The following is a 15,709-nucleotide window of genomic DNA, read 5'->3' on the forward strand; positions in this document are numbered from 1 at the left end:
CAGAAAACTTTCTGCATTTTTACGTTTTCAAAAAACATAATTTAGTATGATTTCTAAGCTGTTTTCCTCATGGGGACCGACAAAATGTCCCCACAAAGTGATAAATACATGCTCACTCTCACACACACACACACTCACACACACACACTCACACATGTTGTGTTTCCATGTTTTATGGGGACTTTCCATAGACATAATGGTTTTTATACTGTACAAACTTTATATTCTATCCCCTAAACCTAACCCTCACAGAAAACTTTCTGCATTTTTACATTTTCAAAAAACATAATTTAGTATGATTTATAAGCTGTTTTCCTCATGGGGACCGACAAAATGTCCCCACAAGGTCAAAAATTTCGGGTTTTACTATCCTTATGGGGACATTTGGTCCCCACAAAGTGATAAATACACGCTCACGCACACACTCACACACACACACACTCACACACACACACACACTCACACACACTCACACACACACACACTCACACACACTCACACACTCACGCGCACTCACTCACACACACTCACACACTCACACACACACACACTCACACACACACACACACACACACACTCACACACACTCACACACACACACACACACACACACACACACTCACACACACACACTCACACACACACACACACTCTCTCACTCTCTCACTCATACACATTCACACACTCACACACTCACGCGCACTCACACACACACACTCACACACACACACACACACACACACTCACACACACACACACACTCACACACACACTCACGCGCACTCACTCACACACACTCACACTAACACACACACAAACACACACATGGCAGCTGCATGTAGCTCTCTCTCTCTCTCTCTCTCTCCCAAACTGCTGCGTTCTGGTGCACTTAGTGACCCTCTCCTCAGCTGATTAGCTCAATTGGGGGCCGGGCATGCATAGTCACGGCCCGGCCCCGCCCTCCTCGTCACTATTTTACTGTACTTTTTCTCTGGCACCGAACACGCTTCATAAATGCCCTTTCATGCTCTGTCCACAACATGAGGCGCCTCATACAAGAGCTGCTGATTCAGTTATTTTAACGACAGTACCAGTGAAATTCTGTGTGTATAAATATACATTGTATATATATATATATACACTGATCAGCCACAACATTAAAAGCACCTGCCTAACATCACAGAGCATCATGTCAGGACTTTTATGAGAGCACGTTTAATAAAGTCAGTCTGTGTTACTCATAAGACATCTCGGTGGGGACATCTCAAACCCCTGTGTTAATTCAGTGAGGCGAATAGTGGGCAGTGACGTGACATTCAGCTGAAAAGCTCATGAAATCAGTCAGCAGGAGATCATCGGGGACTCGCAGCGCTCAGATGAGTCTGTATCAATTCCGTGCTGCTTGTGTTAATGATTAAAGTTAATCAATCCTCTGGCTGGAAATGTTTACACCACAACCCTTCCTGTTTTCATACAAGACGATTTTTCAGAATATAGCCGACCAGTAAATAGAGTAGCTTATCTTTTCTGAAATTAGGGCACTCCAGCCGACCTCCAACCCCTTAAAACAGTCTGTCTGGCAAACATGACACAGGTTAGAACTAGGACTGAAATGATTAGTCGATGTTATCGACAACAATATAATATTGTTGAGAAATATTTTCATTGTTGAATAGTTGTTTGATCTCTTTTAAGGTAACATGAGATGACATTTAACTCTAATAATGAGGCGTGAGAACAGCACTGCAGTTAAGTATTAGTGAATATAAGAATATTTTGTCAACATTTATATGCAAAATACACGTATATGCAAAATACATTTATATGCAAAATACACTTATATGCAAAATACATTTATATGCAAAATACACTTATATGCAAAATACACTTATATGCAAAATACACGTATATGCAAAATACACTTATATGCAAAATACACTTATATGCAAAATACACTTATATGCAAAATACACGTATATGCAAAATACACTTATATGCAAAATACACTTATATGCAAAATACACTTATATGCAAAATACACTTATATGCAAAATACACTTATATGCAAAATACACTTATATGCAAAATACACGTATATGCAAAATACACGTATATGCAAAATACACGTATATGCAAAATACACTTATATGCAAAATACACGTATATGCAAAATACACGTATATGCAAAATACACTATATGCATTATATGCAAAATACGCTTATATGCAAAATACACGTTATATGCAAAATACATTTATATGCAAAATACGCTTATATGCAAAATACACTTATATGCAAAATACACTTATATGCAAAATACGTATATGCAAAATACACGTTATATGCAAAATACACTGTATATGCAAAATACACGTATATGCAAAATACACTTATATGCAAAATACACGTATATGCAAAATACACTTATATGCAAAATACACTTATATGCAAAATACATTTATATGCAAAAATACACTTATATGCAAAATACATTTATATGCAAAATACACTTATATGCAAAATACACTTATATGCAAAATACACTTATATGCAAAATACACTTATATGCAAAATACATTTATATGCAAAATACATTTATATGCAAATACGCTTATATGCAAAATACACGTATATGCAAAATACGCTTTATATGCAAAATACACTTATATGCAAAATACGCTTATATGCAAAATACACTTATATGCAAAATACACTTATATGCAAAATACACGTATATGCAAAATACGCTTATATGCAAAATACACGTATATGCAAAATACGCTTATATGCATAATACACGTATATGCAAAATACGCTTATATGCAAAATACACGTATATGCAAAATACGCTTATATGCAAAATACACGTATATGCAAAATACGCTTTATATGCAAAATACACGTATATGCAAAATACACTTATATGCAAAATACATTTATATGCAAAATACATTTATATGCAAAATACGCGTATATGCAAAATACACGTATATGCAAAATACGCGTATATGCAAAATACACGTATATTTAAGCTAAATTCTCTTAAAGCAAGTCTGAATATATTATATGTTGCTTCTCAAGTAAATGTATTTTAGACAACTTCAAATGAAAAACATGACACAAACACTTGATAACAAGAGGATTTGTTGCAGTGAATTTCTTTACTGAATTAAACATTCAATAATAGTAAAGACGGAGCACTATTTCTATTTCTGTAACTAGAAGATTATGCTGGTTTTGCACTGAATTATCACATGCAAAAGTGACACAACTGTTTAGAGAATTTGCCCCTAAGCATGAGCAAATGACGACTTCTCCATTGATTTGAGCATGTTTTGATTTCTCTACAATGTTTAATAAGACCTTTAGATTTGCACTGTCACGGTTAAATAAGGTTGGAATATTAAAATGCTCCCTAAAGGACTTTCTCAGCCTGTGCTGTTGAGTACCTCAAGAGTCACACTCTGAATTTATGAAAACCTTCATAACGGCGTTTGCTTAATAGCTTTTAAAGGACATGTGATGTGGACGTAGAGAATGTTATTGTGGTGGTGGTCTGCATGTGTTCACAAGCTCTCTTCTGCTCCTGTTAAAACACAATCGCTGTCATGACCCCTTTTATAATGTTAAATGGTTGCGTAACCTCAGCTGTAATTTGTTCTAGTGTGATTTGGTTGAGAAATCGTGCAGTGTTTTTTATTTGATGTTTCAGAGACGTTTCTGCAAACACATCTTATCGCTATTTATAATGATATATATATAATTATTGTGCTGTGTGGTTGGATTGATTCTGGGGTTGTCGGGTTTGAACAGATCATTGATTCTATGGGCTGAAATATGTGCCACCAGAAACTGAATTTGAACCATTTATATTTGAATTTGAATGGCTAAACTTGAATAATTGCATTGAAAAACTGAATTTGAATCACATCATTTGAAATTGTATTGTTTAATTAAAATTGAATTTATTCAAAAACTGAATCTGAATTGTATCATTTGAAATTGAATTTATTCGTTTGGAACTGAAGTCCAATAAAATTTGATCCTCACTGAAAATTAAACTCTCTATATATCTTCACATTCACTTCTCACAATTCAGATTCAGTTCTCAAATTCAATTTCAAGTTACTGAGACAGACATCCGGGTAGTTGGAGGATGAAGGAAGAGCAATCGAGCGCAGATCGATAGATAGCGTTCATTGGCGCACAGGACTCCTCTTGGGCCAATCAGCACCAATGTTTTGGAGCACAGTACGTTACCCGCCATGAAACTATGGAATTACGATTGTGTCAATAATAATGACTGTAACTTTATAAAACTGAACGTAACTTTTTCAGAAACTATGAAAAATATTCCATTACAAAAGAAGAAAAACACAATTAAAATGAAAAAAAAAATGAACTCAGTCGCATCGAATTTAACAGGCTCTTCAAATATGCTTCATTTTTTGTTAATGTTTTTCAAAGATTCGTTTTCGCAAATCGTGGATTCTGAATACATTGCCACAGATTTCGCTTACGCTTCGCAGTTTTTCGTTTGCTGTTTTGAGACAAACCTCTCGTGGGGGTGGGCTTAACAGTGATCTACTCTGATTGGATAGTGAGCTTTTGATGGACAGGTGCTCTCTGACCCGGATGTACAGACGTCACTCAGTGGCGCGCATATTGGAAAGCTCTCGCGGTGATTTGTAGTTATGCAATACGTCAGTGCTTTGTTGTATTACTTACTAACAATATCTAAATAATATTTGACCTATAATTATATAATTTAATATTATATGAGACCTTCGATCGTCTAATAATCGTCTACGATCAGTCTGTAAAGATGAGCTCTCAGGAGAGACACGGAGTTTTTTTTCATTTTAATTGTGTTTTTCTTCTTTTGTAATGGAATATTTTTCATAGTTTCTGAAAAAGTTGCGTTCAGTTTTATAAAGTTACGTTCAGTTTTATAAAGTTACATTCATTATTATTGACACAATCGTAATTCCATAGTTTCATGGCGGGTAACGTACTGTGCTCCAAAACATTGGTGCTGATTGGCCCAAGAGGAGTCCTGTGCGCCAATGAACGCTATCTATCGATCTGCGCTCGATTGCTCTTCCTTCATCCTCCAACTACCCGGATGTCTGTATCAGTAACTTGAAATTGAATTTGAGAACTGAATCTGAATTGTGAGAAGTGAATGTGAAGATATATAGAGAGTTCAATTTTCAGTGAGGATCAAATTTTATTGGACTTCAGTTCCAAACGAATAAATTCAATTTCAAATGATACAATTCAGATTCAGTTTTTGAATAAATTCAATTTTAATTAAACAATACAATTTCAAATGATGTGATTCAAATTCAGTTTTTCAATGCAATTATTCAAGTTTAGCCATTCAAATTCAAATATAAATGGTTCAAATTCAGTTTCTGGTGGCACATATTTCAGCCCATAGATTCCCTCTCCTGTTGCGGTGAGCATCTTTAGACATCACGATTCGCTTTGATGCCGATTCAGGGAATCATGATCAGATTTCAAAACGAGGCATATAATGAAGTTCATGACGGCAGAGTTTCATCAGAATTCTGTTTTTGTTGTCAAGCATTTATTTGGTAAGTTACACGAAACCTCTCTTGCTTAATTTGAATCAGAGATGCACATAAGAGTCATTTGTTCCTGAATCAGACTACATTGGAAAAGAATCAGCGCATAAGAGTCATTTGTTCCTGAATCAGACTGCATTTGAAAAGAATCAGCGCATAAGAGTCATTTGTTCCTGAATCAGACTACATTTGAAAAGAATCAGCGCATAAGAGTCATTTGTTCCTGAATCGGACTGCATTTGAAAAGAATCAGCGCATAAGAGTCATTTGTTCCTGAATCAGACTACATTTGAAAAGAATCAGGGCATAAGAGTCATTTGTTCCTGAATCAGACTACATTTGAAAAGAATCAGCGCATAAGAGTCATTTGTTCCTGAATCAGACTACATTTGAAAAGAATCGGCGCATAAGAGTCATTTGTTCCTGAATCAGACTACATTTGAAAAGAATCAGCGCATAAGAGTCATTTGTTCCTGAATCAGACTACATTTGAAAAGAATCAGCGCATAAGAGTCATTTGTCTGAATCAAACTACATTTTAAATGAATCAGCGCATAAGAGTCATTTGTCTGAATCAAACTACATTTTAAAAGAATCAGCGCATATGAGTCATTTGTCTGAATCAAACTACATTTTAAATGAATCAGCACATAAGAATCATTTGTCTGAATCAAACTACATTTTAAAAGAATCAGCGCATAAGAGTCATTTGTCTGAATCAAACTACATTTTAAATGAATCAGCGCATAAGAGTCATTTGTCTGAATCAAACTACATTTTAAATGAATCAGTGCATACGATTCATTTGTCTGAATCAATCTACATGTTAAAAGAATCAGTGCATAAGAGTCATTTGTCTGAATCAAACTAAATTTTAAAAGAATCAGTGCATAAGAGTCATTTGTTACCTTTAAGTTCCTTTATTAATCATGTGAGAGAGCTCTCTAAATGCTTCTCTGGATGTGAACTGCTGCACTGTCGCCTAAAGTAAACCAACTCTAGTTGCCTAGCAACAGAGGTTTGCAGGTATTGACAAACTTATATTGCCAATAAATATCCAGTAATTTCACACGGATAACCGTGAGAACATTATGTGGTAACAGGGTTGCACACAATACGTTAGATAATAGTGCATTTAATGTATCCTATAATATTCTTCAGACTGTTGAAATCTGGTTCTCTCTGTCTGTGTGTCTCTCAGGATCTGAAGAAGGTGTTGTCGTTTCCTCCGTATCCGGCGAAGTTCCTGCACCGGTGGTGTACGCCTGCACTGCTGTCATGCTGCTCTGCCTCTTTGCCTCCATCATCACCTACATAGTGCACCACAGGTAGGGCACCTGATGTTACAAATGTAACAGATTTGTTTGAGTTGGATTCAGCAGTGATTCAGTACAGTTTTGATTTCATGCACACAATGTTTTGTATATTTCTGCACGTTTTAGGTTTCAGTTTCATACGTCACTGTTTTCCACAGTCTCAATTTTCAGTGTAGAACGGAGCCTGTATGTTTACCAAAATTCATGTTTTTTAAACAAATATATATTAGTGTGGGCGTGGTCTTAGATAAGGGATCGGTTGAGGAATCGTCAAATATTTCCAGGGTTATTTTTGTCTAAATTAATGCCTTTGAGTTTAAAACTGGCTGGAGGAAGGGGGTCTGGGTACCTTAGCGAGTATTGACGCTGACTATCACACCTGGAGCCGCTAGTTTGAATCCAGGGCGTGCTGAGTGACTCCAGCCAGGTCTGCTTAGCAACCAAATTGGCCCGGTTGCTAGGGAGGGTAGAGTCACATGAGGTAACCTCCCGTGGTCACTATAATGTGGTTCTGCCTCGTGGAGCATGGTGAGTGACTCCAGCCAGGTCTCCTTAGCAACCAAATTGGCCCGGTTGCTAGGGAGAGTCACATGGGTAACCTCCCGTGGTCACTATAGTGGTTCTCGCCTGGGAGCATGGTGAGTGACTCCAGCCAGGTCTCCTTAGCAACCAATGGCCGGTTGCTAGGAGGTAGAGTCACATGGGTAACTCCTCGTGGTCACTATATGTGGTTCTCGCCTCAGTGAGCGCATGGTGAGTGACTCAGCCAGGTCTCCTTAGCAACCAAATTAGCCTGGTTGCTAAGGAGGGTAGAGTCACATGGGGTAACCTCCTGTTAGCGGCTGTGTCTCAGGTGGTAGAGCGGGTTGGCCACTAATCACAGGGTTGGTGGTTCGATTCCCGGCCCACATGACTCCACATGCCAAAGTGTCCTTGGGCGAGACACTGAACCCCAAGTTGCTCCCAATGGCAGACTAGCACCTTACATGGCAGCTCTGACATCATTGGTGTGTGAGTTTGTGTGTGTGCATGATTGGGACACAGTGTAAAGCGCTTTGAATACCGCTAAGATTAAAAAAAGGCGCTATATAAGTCCAGACCATAATGTGGTTCTCGCTCTCGGTGGTGAGTTGTGCGTGCATGCCGCGGAGAATAGCGTGAAGCCTCCACACGCACTAGGTCTCCGTGGTAACACACTCAACAAGTCACATGATAAGATGCGTGGATTGACGGTCTCAGACTAGCACCAAGTCTAAGTGTGAGGCTGACTAATGAAAAGAAGTACCGTAATTTCCGGACTATTGAGCGCACCTGAATATAAGCCGCACCCACTGATTTTTAAATAAAATATTATTTTGAACATAAATAAGCCGCACCTGTCTATAAGCCGCAGGTGCCTACCGGTACATTGAAACAAATGAACTTTACTCAGGCTTTCACGAAACACGGTGTGGCAGCGGGGGCGTGGTCAAGCGCCCGTCCGAGAGAAAAGCGGTAAGGGCGCTTACACCTGAGCTAAATTATGTCTAACACCGGTGTCTAATTTCAGTAAGCATGGGAGAGCGGCATAAAAAGGCAGCAGCCACAGAGCTGAGAGAGTGACACACGCCAGTCTAGTGTTGGCACATAGAAGAATTGAGAAACTTTATAAAATTGATTGTAAACATTGCTGTGGCCATTAAAAGCCTTACCTGGAACGTCAAGTGCCCTGCTGAAAACTGTCACACTGGTGCCCGTGTGACAGTTTTCCCAAGAAGGACACGTGAAGCAGGTCACTTGAAATTAGACACCGGTGTTAGACATAATTTAGCGCAGGTGTAAGCGCCCTTACAGCTTTTCTCTCCCGGACGGGCGCTTGACCACGCCCCCGCTGCCACACACGACTTGTAATAAAACATTTGAAGTAAACAGTAGCCTACCAAGAAAGTCATTGGTCACTATCTTCCTCGTCCTGTGCACTGAAGTCATCTCCTTCGGTGTTGAATAGCCTCAGAATAGCCTCAGCTTTTGTAGTCAATTCCTCATGCTGCTGTTTCCAACATCTTATGGTAAATGGTCTGCACTTATATTTTTCTAACCTCAGAGGTTACCAAAGCGCTTTACACTGTGTCCCAATCACCCATTCACACACACATTCATACACCAATGCAAGGCGCTTCCTTTTCCAACAGCCAGATCAATCGCCTTCAACTTGAAAGCAGCATCAAATGCATTTCTCTGTGTCTTTGCCATGGTGAGGGTGACAAAATTACTACCGTAATCAGAATGATGGGAAGTTTGAGCGCTCAATTTAATCTAAACAGTAAACAAAAAAGTTGTTTTGACCTTAACCCGTTCGGCAATTTCATTGGTCTAATGAAAGCTTCACGCCGCCAAAAAACTGGGCACGTCACAGAATGTTTTTTTTAATTTTTTTTTATAAAATTTGAAAGCGGGAAAAATCCATATATTAGCCGCGTCATTGTATAAGCCGCGAGGTTCAAAGCGTGGGAAAAAAGTTGCGGCTTATAGTCCGGAAATTACGGTATTCCCCAGATAGATTGCACATTAATTGCAATTTGACACCATTTCAATTACTTTTATATGACGTTAACTGCAATCTTTGCCTTTGAAGAGAAAGCTACATCTTGCAAGACACACGATTGACCTCAATTACGGTGAGAGTCAACAAACCTTGTTAAGTTAAACGATGAGCTAATGACATCAGCAAACAACAATGAACTAAAAGCCAACTTTACGAAGAGTGTGAATGCTATGAGTGTCTGTTTGGAGTCCATCAGAGCACTGAATGAGACACCCACACACACACGTGTGCACGGAAGGTTGGCACGGTTGTATGGAGGGATGCCAGGTCAAAGCTGTTGACCCGGTGAGATGGGCACCTCAGCTCCTTCCTGCCTGAGCAGAGCGTGTGATTGATGGACTCTCAGAGGGAACGAGCGAGAGAATCTGTGTCAGTGCTTCACAACATGGCTTTTTATGAAGGGGTCATGTTTGCCCTCTGGAATAGATTTTTTGGGGCATTTTTACCTGTATGAAGGCTTATTTTCCTTTAGCATATAAAAGCAAACTTTGTACATTTACATGTGCTGTTAAAATAGCATACTTTGCATTGTCTAGCTACAGTCTTCATCCGTCTATCCATGTATGCTTGACACAAAGCATAATCAAATAACTGAAGCACGTGGAACATGTTGAATTAATTACACATTGTGTGCAGGGTTGCATAACATAAAGACTGCTTAACATTAATGTACTGCACTGAAACAACCACCAGGCAGAACTTTACACTATAAGAAACGTCTGACCTCTGTGATCGCCAACAAGAGTTTTGCCACCAAGTACTTAGTCATGTTTTGCAGAGGGGTCAAATACTTATTTCCCTCATTAAAATGCAATTCAATTTATAACATTTTTGACATCCGTTTTTCTCACTGTTCAAATATATAAATATTATATATGTTATAAATTCTATATAAACAGTATATTTATATATATACACAATAATGAATAATAATAAATATTATATATGTTATAAATTCGATATAAACAGTATATTTATATATATACACAATAATGAATAATAATAAATATTATATATGTTATAAATTCTATATAAACAGTATATTTATATATATACAATAATGAATAATAATAAATATTATATATGTTATAAATTCGATATAAACAGTATATTTATATATATACAATAATAAATAATAATAAATATTATATATGTTATAAATTCGATATAAACAGTATATTTATATATATACAATAATGAATAATAATAAATATTATATAGGTTATAAATTCTATATAAACAGTATATTTATATATATACAATAATGAATAATAATAAATATTATATATGTTATAAATTCTATATAAACAGTATATTTATATATATACAATAATGAATAATAATAAATATTATATATGTTATAAATTCTATATAAACAGTATATTTATATATATACAATAATGAATAATAATAAATATTATATATGTTATAAATTCTATATAAACAGTATATTTATATATACACAATAATGAATAATAATAAATATTATATAGGTTATAAATTCTATATAAACAGTATATTTATATATATACAATAATGAATAATAATAAATATTATATAGGTTATAAATTCTATATAAACAGTATATTTATATATATACAATAATGAATAATAATAAATATTATATATGTTATAAATTCTATATAAACAGTATATTTATATATACACAATAATGAATAATAATAAATATTATATATGTTATAAATTCGATATAAACAGTATATTTATATATATACAATAATGAATAATAATAAATATTATATATGTTATAAATTCTATATAAACAGTATATTTATATATATACAATAATGAATAATAATAAATATTATATATGTTATAAATTCTATATAAACAGTATATTTATATATATACAATAATGAATAATAATAAATATTATATATGTTATAAATTCTATATAAACAGTTTATTTATATATATATATATATATACAATAATGAATAATAATAAATATTATATATGTTATAAATTCTATATAAACAGTATATTTATATATATACAATAATGAATAATAATAAATATTATATATGTTATAAATTCTATATAAACAGTATATTTATATATATACAATAATGAATAATAATAAATATTATATATGTTATAAATTCTATATAAACAGTATATTTATATATATACAATAATGAATAATAATAAATATTATATATGTTATAAATTCTATATAAACAGTATATTTATATATATACAATAATGAATAATAATAAATATTATATATGTTATAAATTCTATATAAACAGTATATTTATATATATACAATAATGAATAATAATAAATATTATATATGTTATAAATTCTATATAAACAGTATATTTATATATATATACAATAATGAATAATAATAAATATTATATATGTTATAAATTCTATATAAACAGTTTATTTATATATATACAATAATGAATAATAATAAATATTATATATGTTATAAATTCTATATAAACAGTATATTTATATATATACAATAATGAATAATAATAAATATTATATATGTTATAAATTCTATATAAACAGTATATTTATATATATACAATAATGAATAATAATAAATATTATATATGTTATAAATTCTATATAAACAGTATATTTATATATATACAATAATGAATAATAATAAATATTATATATGTTATAAATTCTATATAAACAGTATATTTATATATATACAATAATGAATAATAATAAATATTATATATGTTATAAATTCTATATAAACAGTATATTTATATATATACAATAATGAATAATAATAAATATTATATATGTTATAAATTCTATATAAACAGTATATTTATATATATACAATAATGAATAATAATAAATATTATATATGTTATAAATTCTATATAAACAGTATATTTATATATATATACAATAATGAATAATAATAAATATTATATATGTTATAAATTCTATATAAACAGTATATTTATATATATACAATAATGAATAATAATAAATATTATATATGTTATAAATTCTATATAAACAGTTATATATATATATATATACAATAATGAATAATAATAAATATTATATATGTTATAAATTCTATATAAACAGTATATTTATATATATACAATAATGAATAATAATAAATATTATATATGTTATAAATTCTATATAAACAGTATATTTATATATATACAATAATGAATAATAATAAATATTATATATGTTATAAATTCTATATAAACAGTATATTTATATATATACAATAATGAATAATAATAAATATTATATATGTTATAAATTCTATATAAACAGTATATTTATATATATACAATAATGAATAATAATAAATATTATATATGTTATAAATTCTATATAAACAGTATATTTATATATATACAATAATGAATAATAATAAATATTATATATGTTATAAATTCTATATAAACAGTATATTTATATATATACAATAATGAATAATAATAAATATTATATATGTTATAAATTCTATATAAACAGTATATTTATATATATACAATAATGAATAATAATAAATATTATATATGTTATAAATTCTATATAAACAGTATATTTATATATATACAATAATGAATAATAATAAATATTATATATGTTATAAATTCTATATAAACAGTATATTTATATATATACAATAATGAATAATAATAAATATTATATATGTTATAAATTCTATATAAACAGTATATTTATATATATACAATAATGAATAATAATAAATATTATATATGTTATAAATTCTATATAAACAGTTTATTTATATATATACAATAATGAATAATAATAAATATTATATATGTTATAAATTCTATATAAACAGTATATTTATATATATACAATAATGAATAATAATAAATATTATATATGTTATAAATTCTATATAAACAGTATATTTATATATATACAATAATGAATAATAATAAATATTATATATGTTATAAATTCTATATAAACAGTATATTTATATATATACAATAATGAATAATAATAAATATTATATATGTTATAAATTCTATATAAACAGTATATTTATATATATATACAATAATGAATAATAATAAATATTATATATGTTATAAATTCTATATAAACAGTTTATTTATATATATACAATAATGAATAATAATAAATATTATATATGTTATAAATTCTATATAAACAGTTTATTTATATATATATATATACAATAATGAATAATAATAAATATTATATATGTTATAAATTCTATATAAACAGTATATTTATATATATACAATAATGAATAATAATAAATATTATATATGTTATAAATTCTATATAAACAGTTTATTTATATATATACAATAATGAATAATAATAAATATTATATATGTTATAAATTCTATATAAACAGTATATTTATATATATACAATAATGAATAATAATAAATATTATATATGTTATAAATTCTATATAAACAGTATATTTATATATATACAATAATGAATAATAATAAATATTATATATGTTATAAATTCTATATAAACAGTATATTTATATATATACAATAATGAATAATAATAAATATTATATATGTTATAAATTCTATATAAACAGTATATTTATATATATATACAATAATGAATAATAATAAATATTATATATGTTATAAATTCTATATAAACAGTTTATTTATATATATACAATAATGAATAATAATAAATATTATATATGTTATAAATTCTATATAAACAGTTTATTTATATATATACAATAATGAATAATAATAAATATTATATATGTTATAAATTCTATATAAACAGTATATTTATATATATACAATAATGAATAATAATAAATATTATATATGTTATAAATTCTATATAAACAGTTTATTTATATATATACAATAATAAATAATACGTGCACTTTCTTACATAGATTATACTTAATAAGCCAACATGTTCAACACGTTAACTGTGACTGTTTATCGGAGTAAGCTCATAAACGCTTTAAGCATAAACCGGTCCAAACACCCGTTGCCCGTTACCCTGATTTTGCATGGCATGTAAACACCTTACCGGCATTCTTACTGGCTTGTCAAATGCTTTTTTGGGGAGTTATGAGCGTATTGATGTGCATATAAACCGGCTCAATGTATCTCACTACCCCTATATATGCTGCTGTGTTGACCTGTAGATCTTTCCCATCTTTCTAATACTCAAAAGCACATTAATGACAGTGTCTGCACAGGCTGACCATGTGTGTTTTTATCCTGTTTTACAGCACGATCAGGATCAGTCGGAAGGGATGGCACATGCTGCTGAACTTCTGCTTTCATACGGCGCTGACGTTTGCCGTGTTCGCCGGAGGCATCAACCGAATCAAGTACCCCATCATCTGCCAGGCCGTGAGTCTTTTCATCTGTGCACTCTTTATCTTTATATTCAGCTTTTGCGCTCAGATTGACTCGGCACGAGGGGGACATACACAATATTAAGCAGGTGCTTTTAATGCTGTGGCTGATCGGTGTAAATGACTACATGGAATAGTTTGTTCTAATTCACATTGTAACGCAGTCACATTATTTAATATTTTACTTGTTACTTTTGCCGGCAAGCTCAGAATTAAAAGACTATGTAAGATGCCCGCTAACAAATTGGAGATTAAAATGACACAAAATTTGCCTCGTTTAATATAAACACCAAAAACAGAGATGAAAATTAAGTTTTGTGTGAATTTTTACATTTGTTACTTAAAATGTACTTTTGCCGATATCTTCCAAATTTTTTAGAATTTTGCTGGAATTTTTTTGGTACACAGCATTGATATGGCAACAAGTAAACAAATAAAGTTCTATCTTATCAGTGTGTGTGGAAACGTTTAAACTGTGTGTGTTACAACTAGCCCCGTGTTAGTTGGTGCCCCGCTCTCCCCTACATGTCTGTCATATTCACTTCACCGGGAGCTTTTATTTTGCCGGAAAACTGAAAGTGAAATTTTGCACATACATTGTGAATTAGTCATTTGTATATTTTGTTTAGTTTTTTCTCCCAATTCCCAATGCGCTCTAAGTCCTCGTGGTGGTGACTTGTTGAGCGCGTTACCATGGAGACGTAGCACGTGTGGAGGCGTCACACTATTCTCCGCGGCATCCACACACAAGTCACCACACGCCCCACCGAGAGCGAGAACCACATTATAGCAACCACGAGGAGGTTACCCCATGTGACTC

General features: G+C 31.3%; 1 protein-coding gene across 1 annotated transcript in view; it reads left to right on the forward strand.

Moving 5' to 3' along the window:
• Nucleotides 1–15,709, forward strand: part of LOC127617571 (adhesion G protein-coupled receptor A3-like) — a 126,495-nt gene that overhangs the window by 89,201 nt on the left and 21,585 nt on the right. Inside the window, 3 exon segments of the mRNA XM_052089545.1 lie at nucleotides 6,793–6,841; nucleotides 6,844–6,919; nucleotides 14,761–14,884. Of these exon segments, the coding sequence (XP_051945505.1) occupies nucleotides 6,793–6,841; nucleotides 6,844–6,919; nucleotides 14,761–14,884 (249 nt within the window).

Source organism: Xyrauchen texanus, chromosome 24 (assembly GCF_025860055.1).
Source record: "Xyrauchen texanus isolate HMW12.3.18 chromosome 24, RBS_HiC_50CHRs, whole genome shotgun sequence".
NCBI classification, from domain to species: domain Eukaryota; kingdom Metazoa; phylum Chordata; class Actinopteri; order Cypriniformes; family Catostomidae; genus Xyrauchen; species Xyrauchen texanus.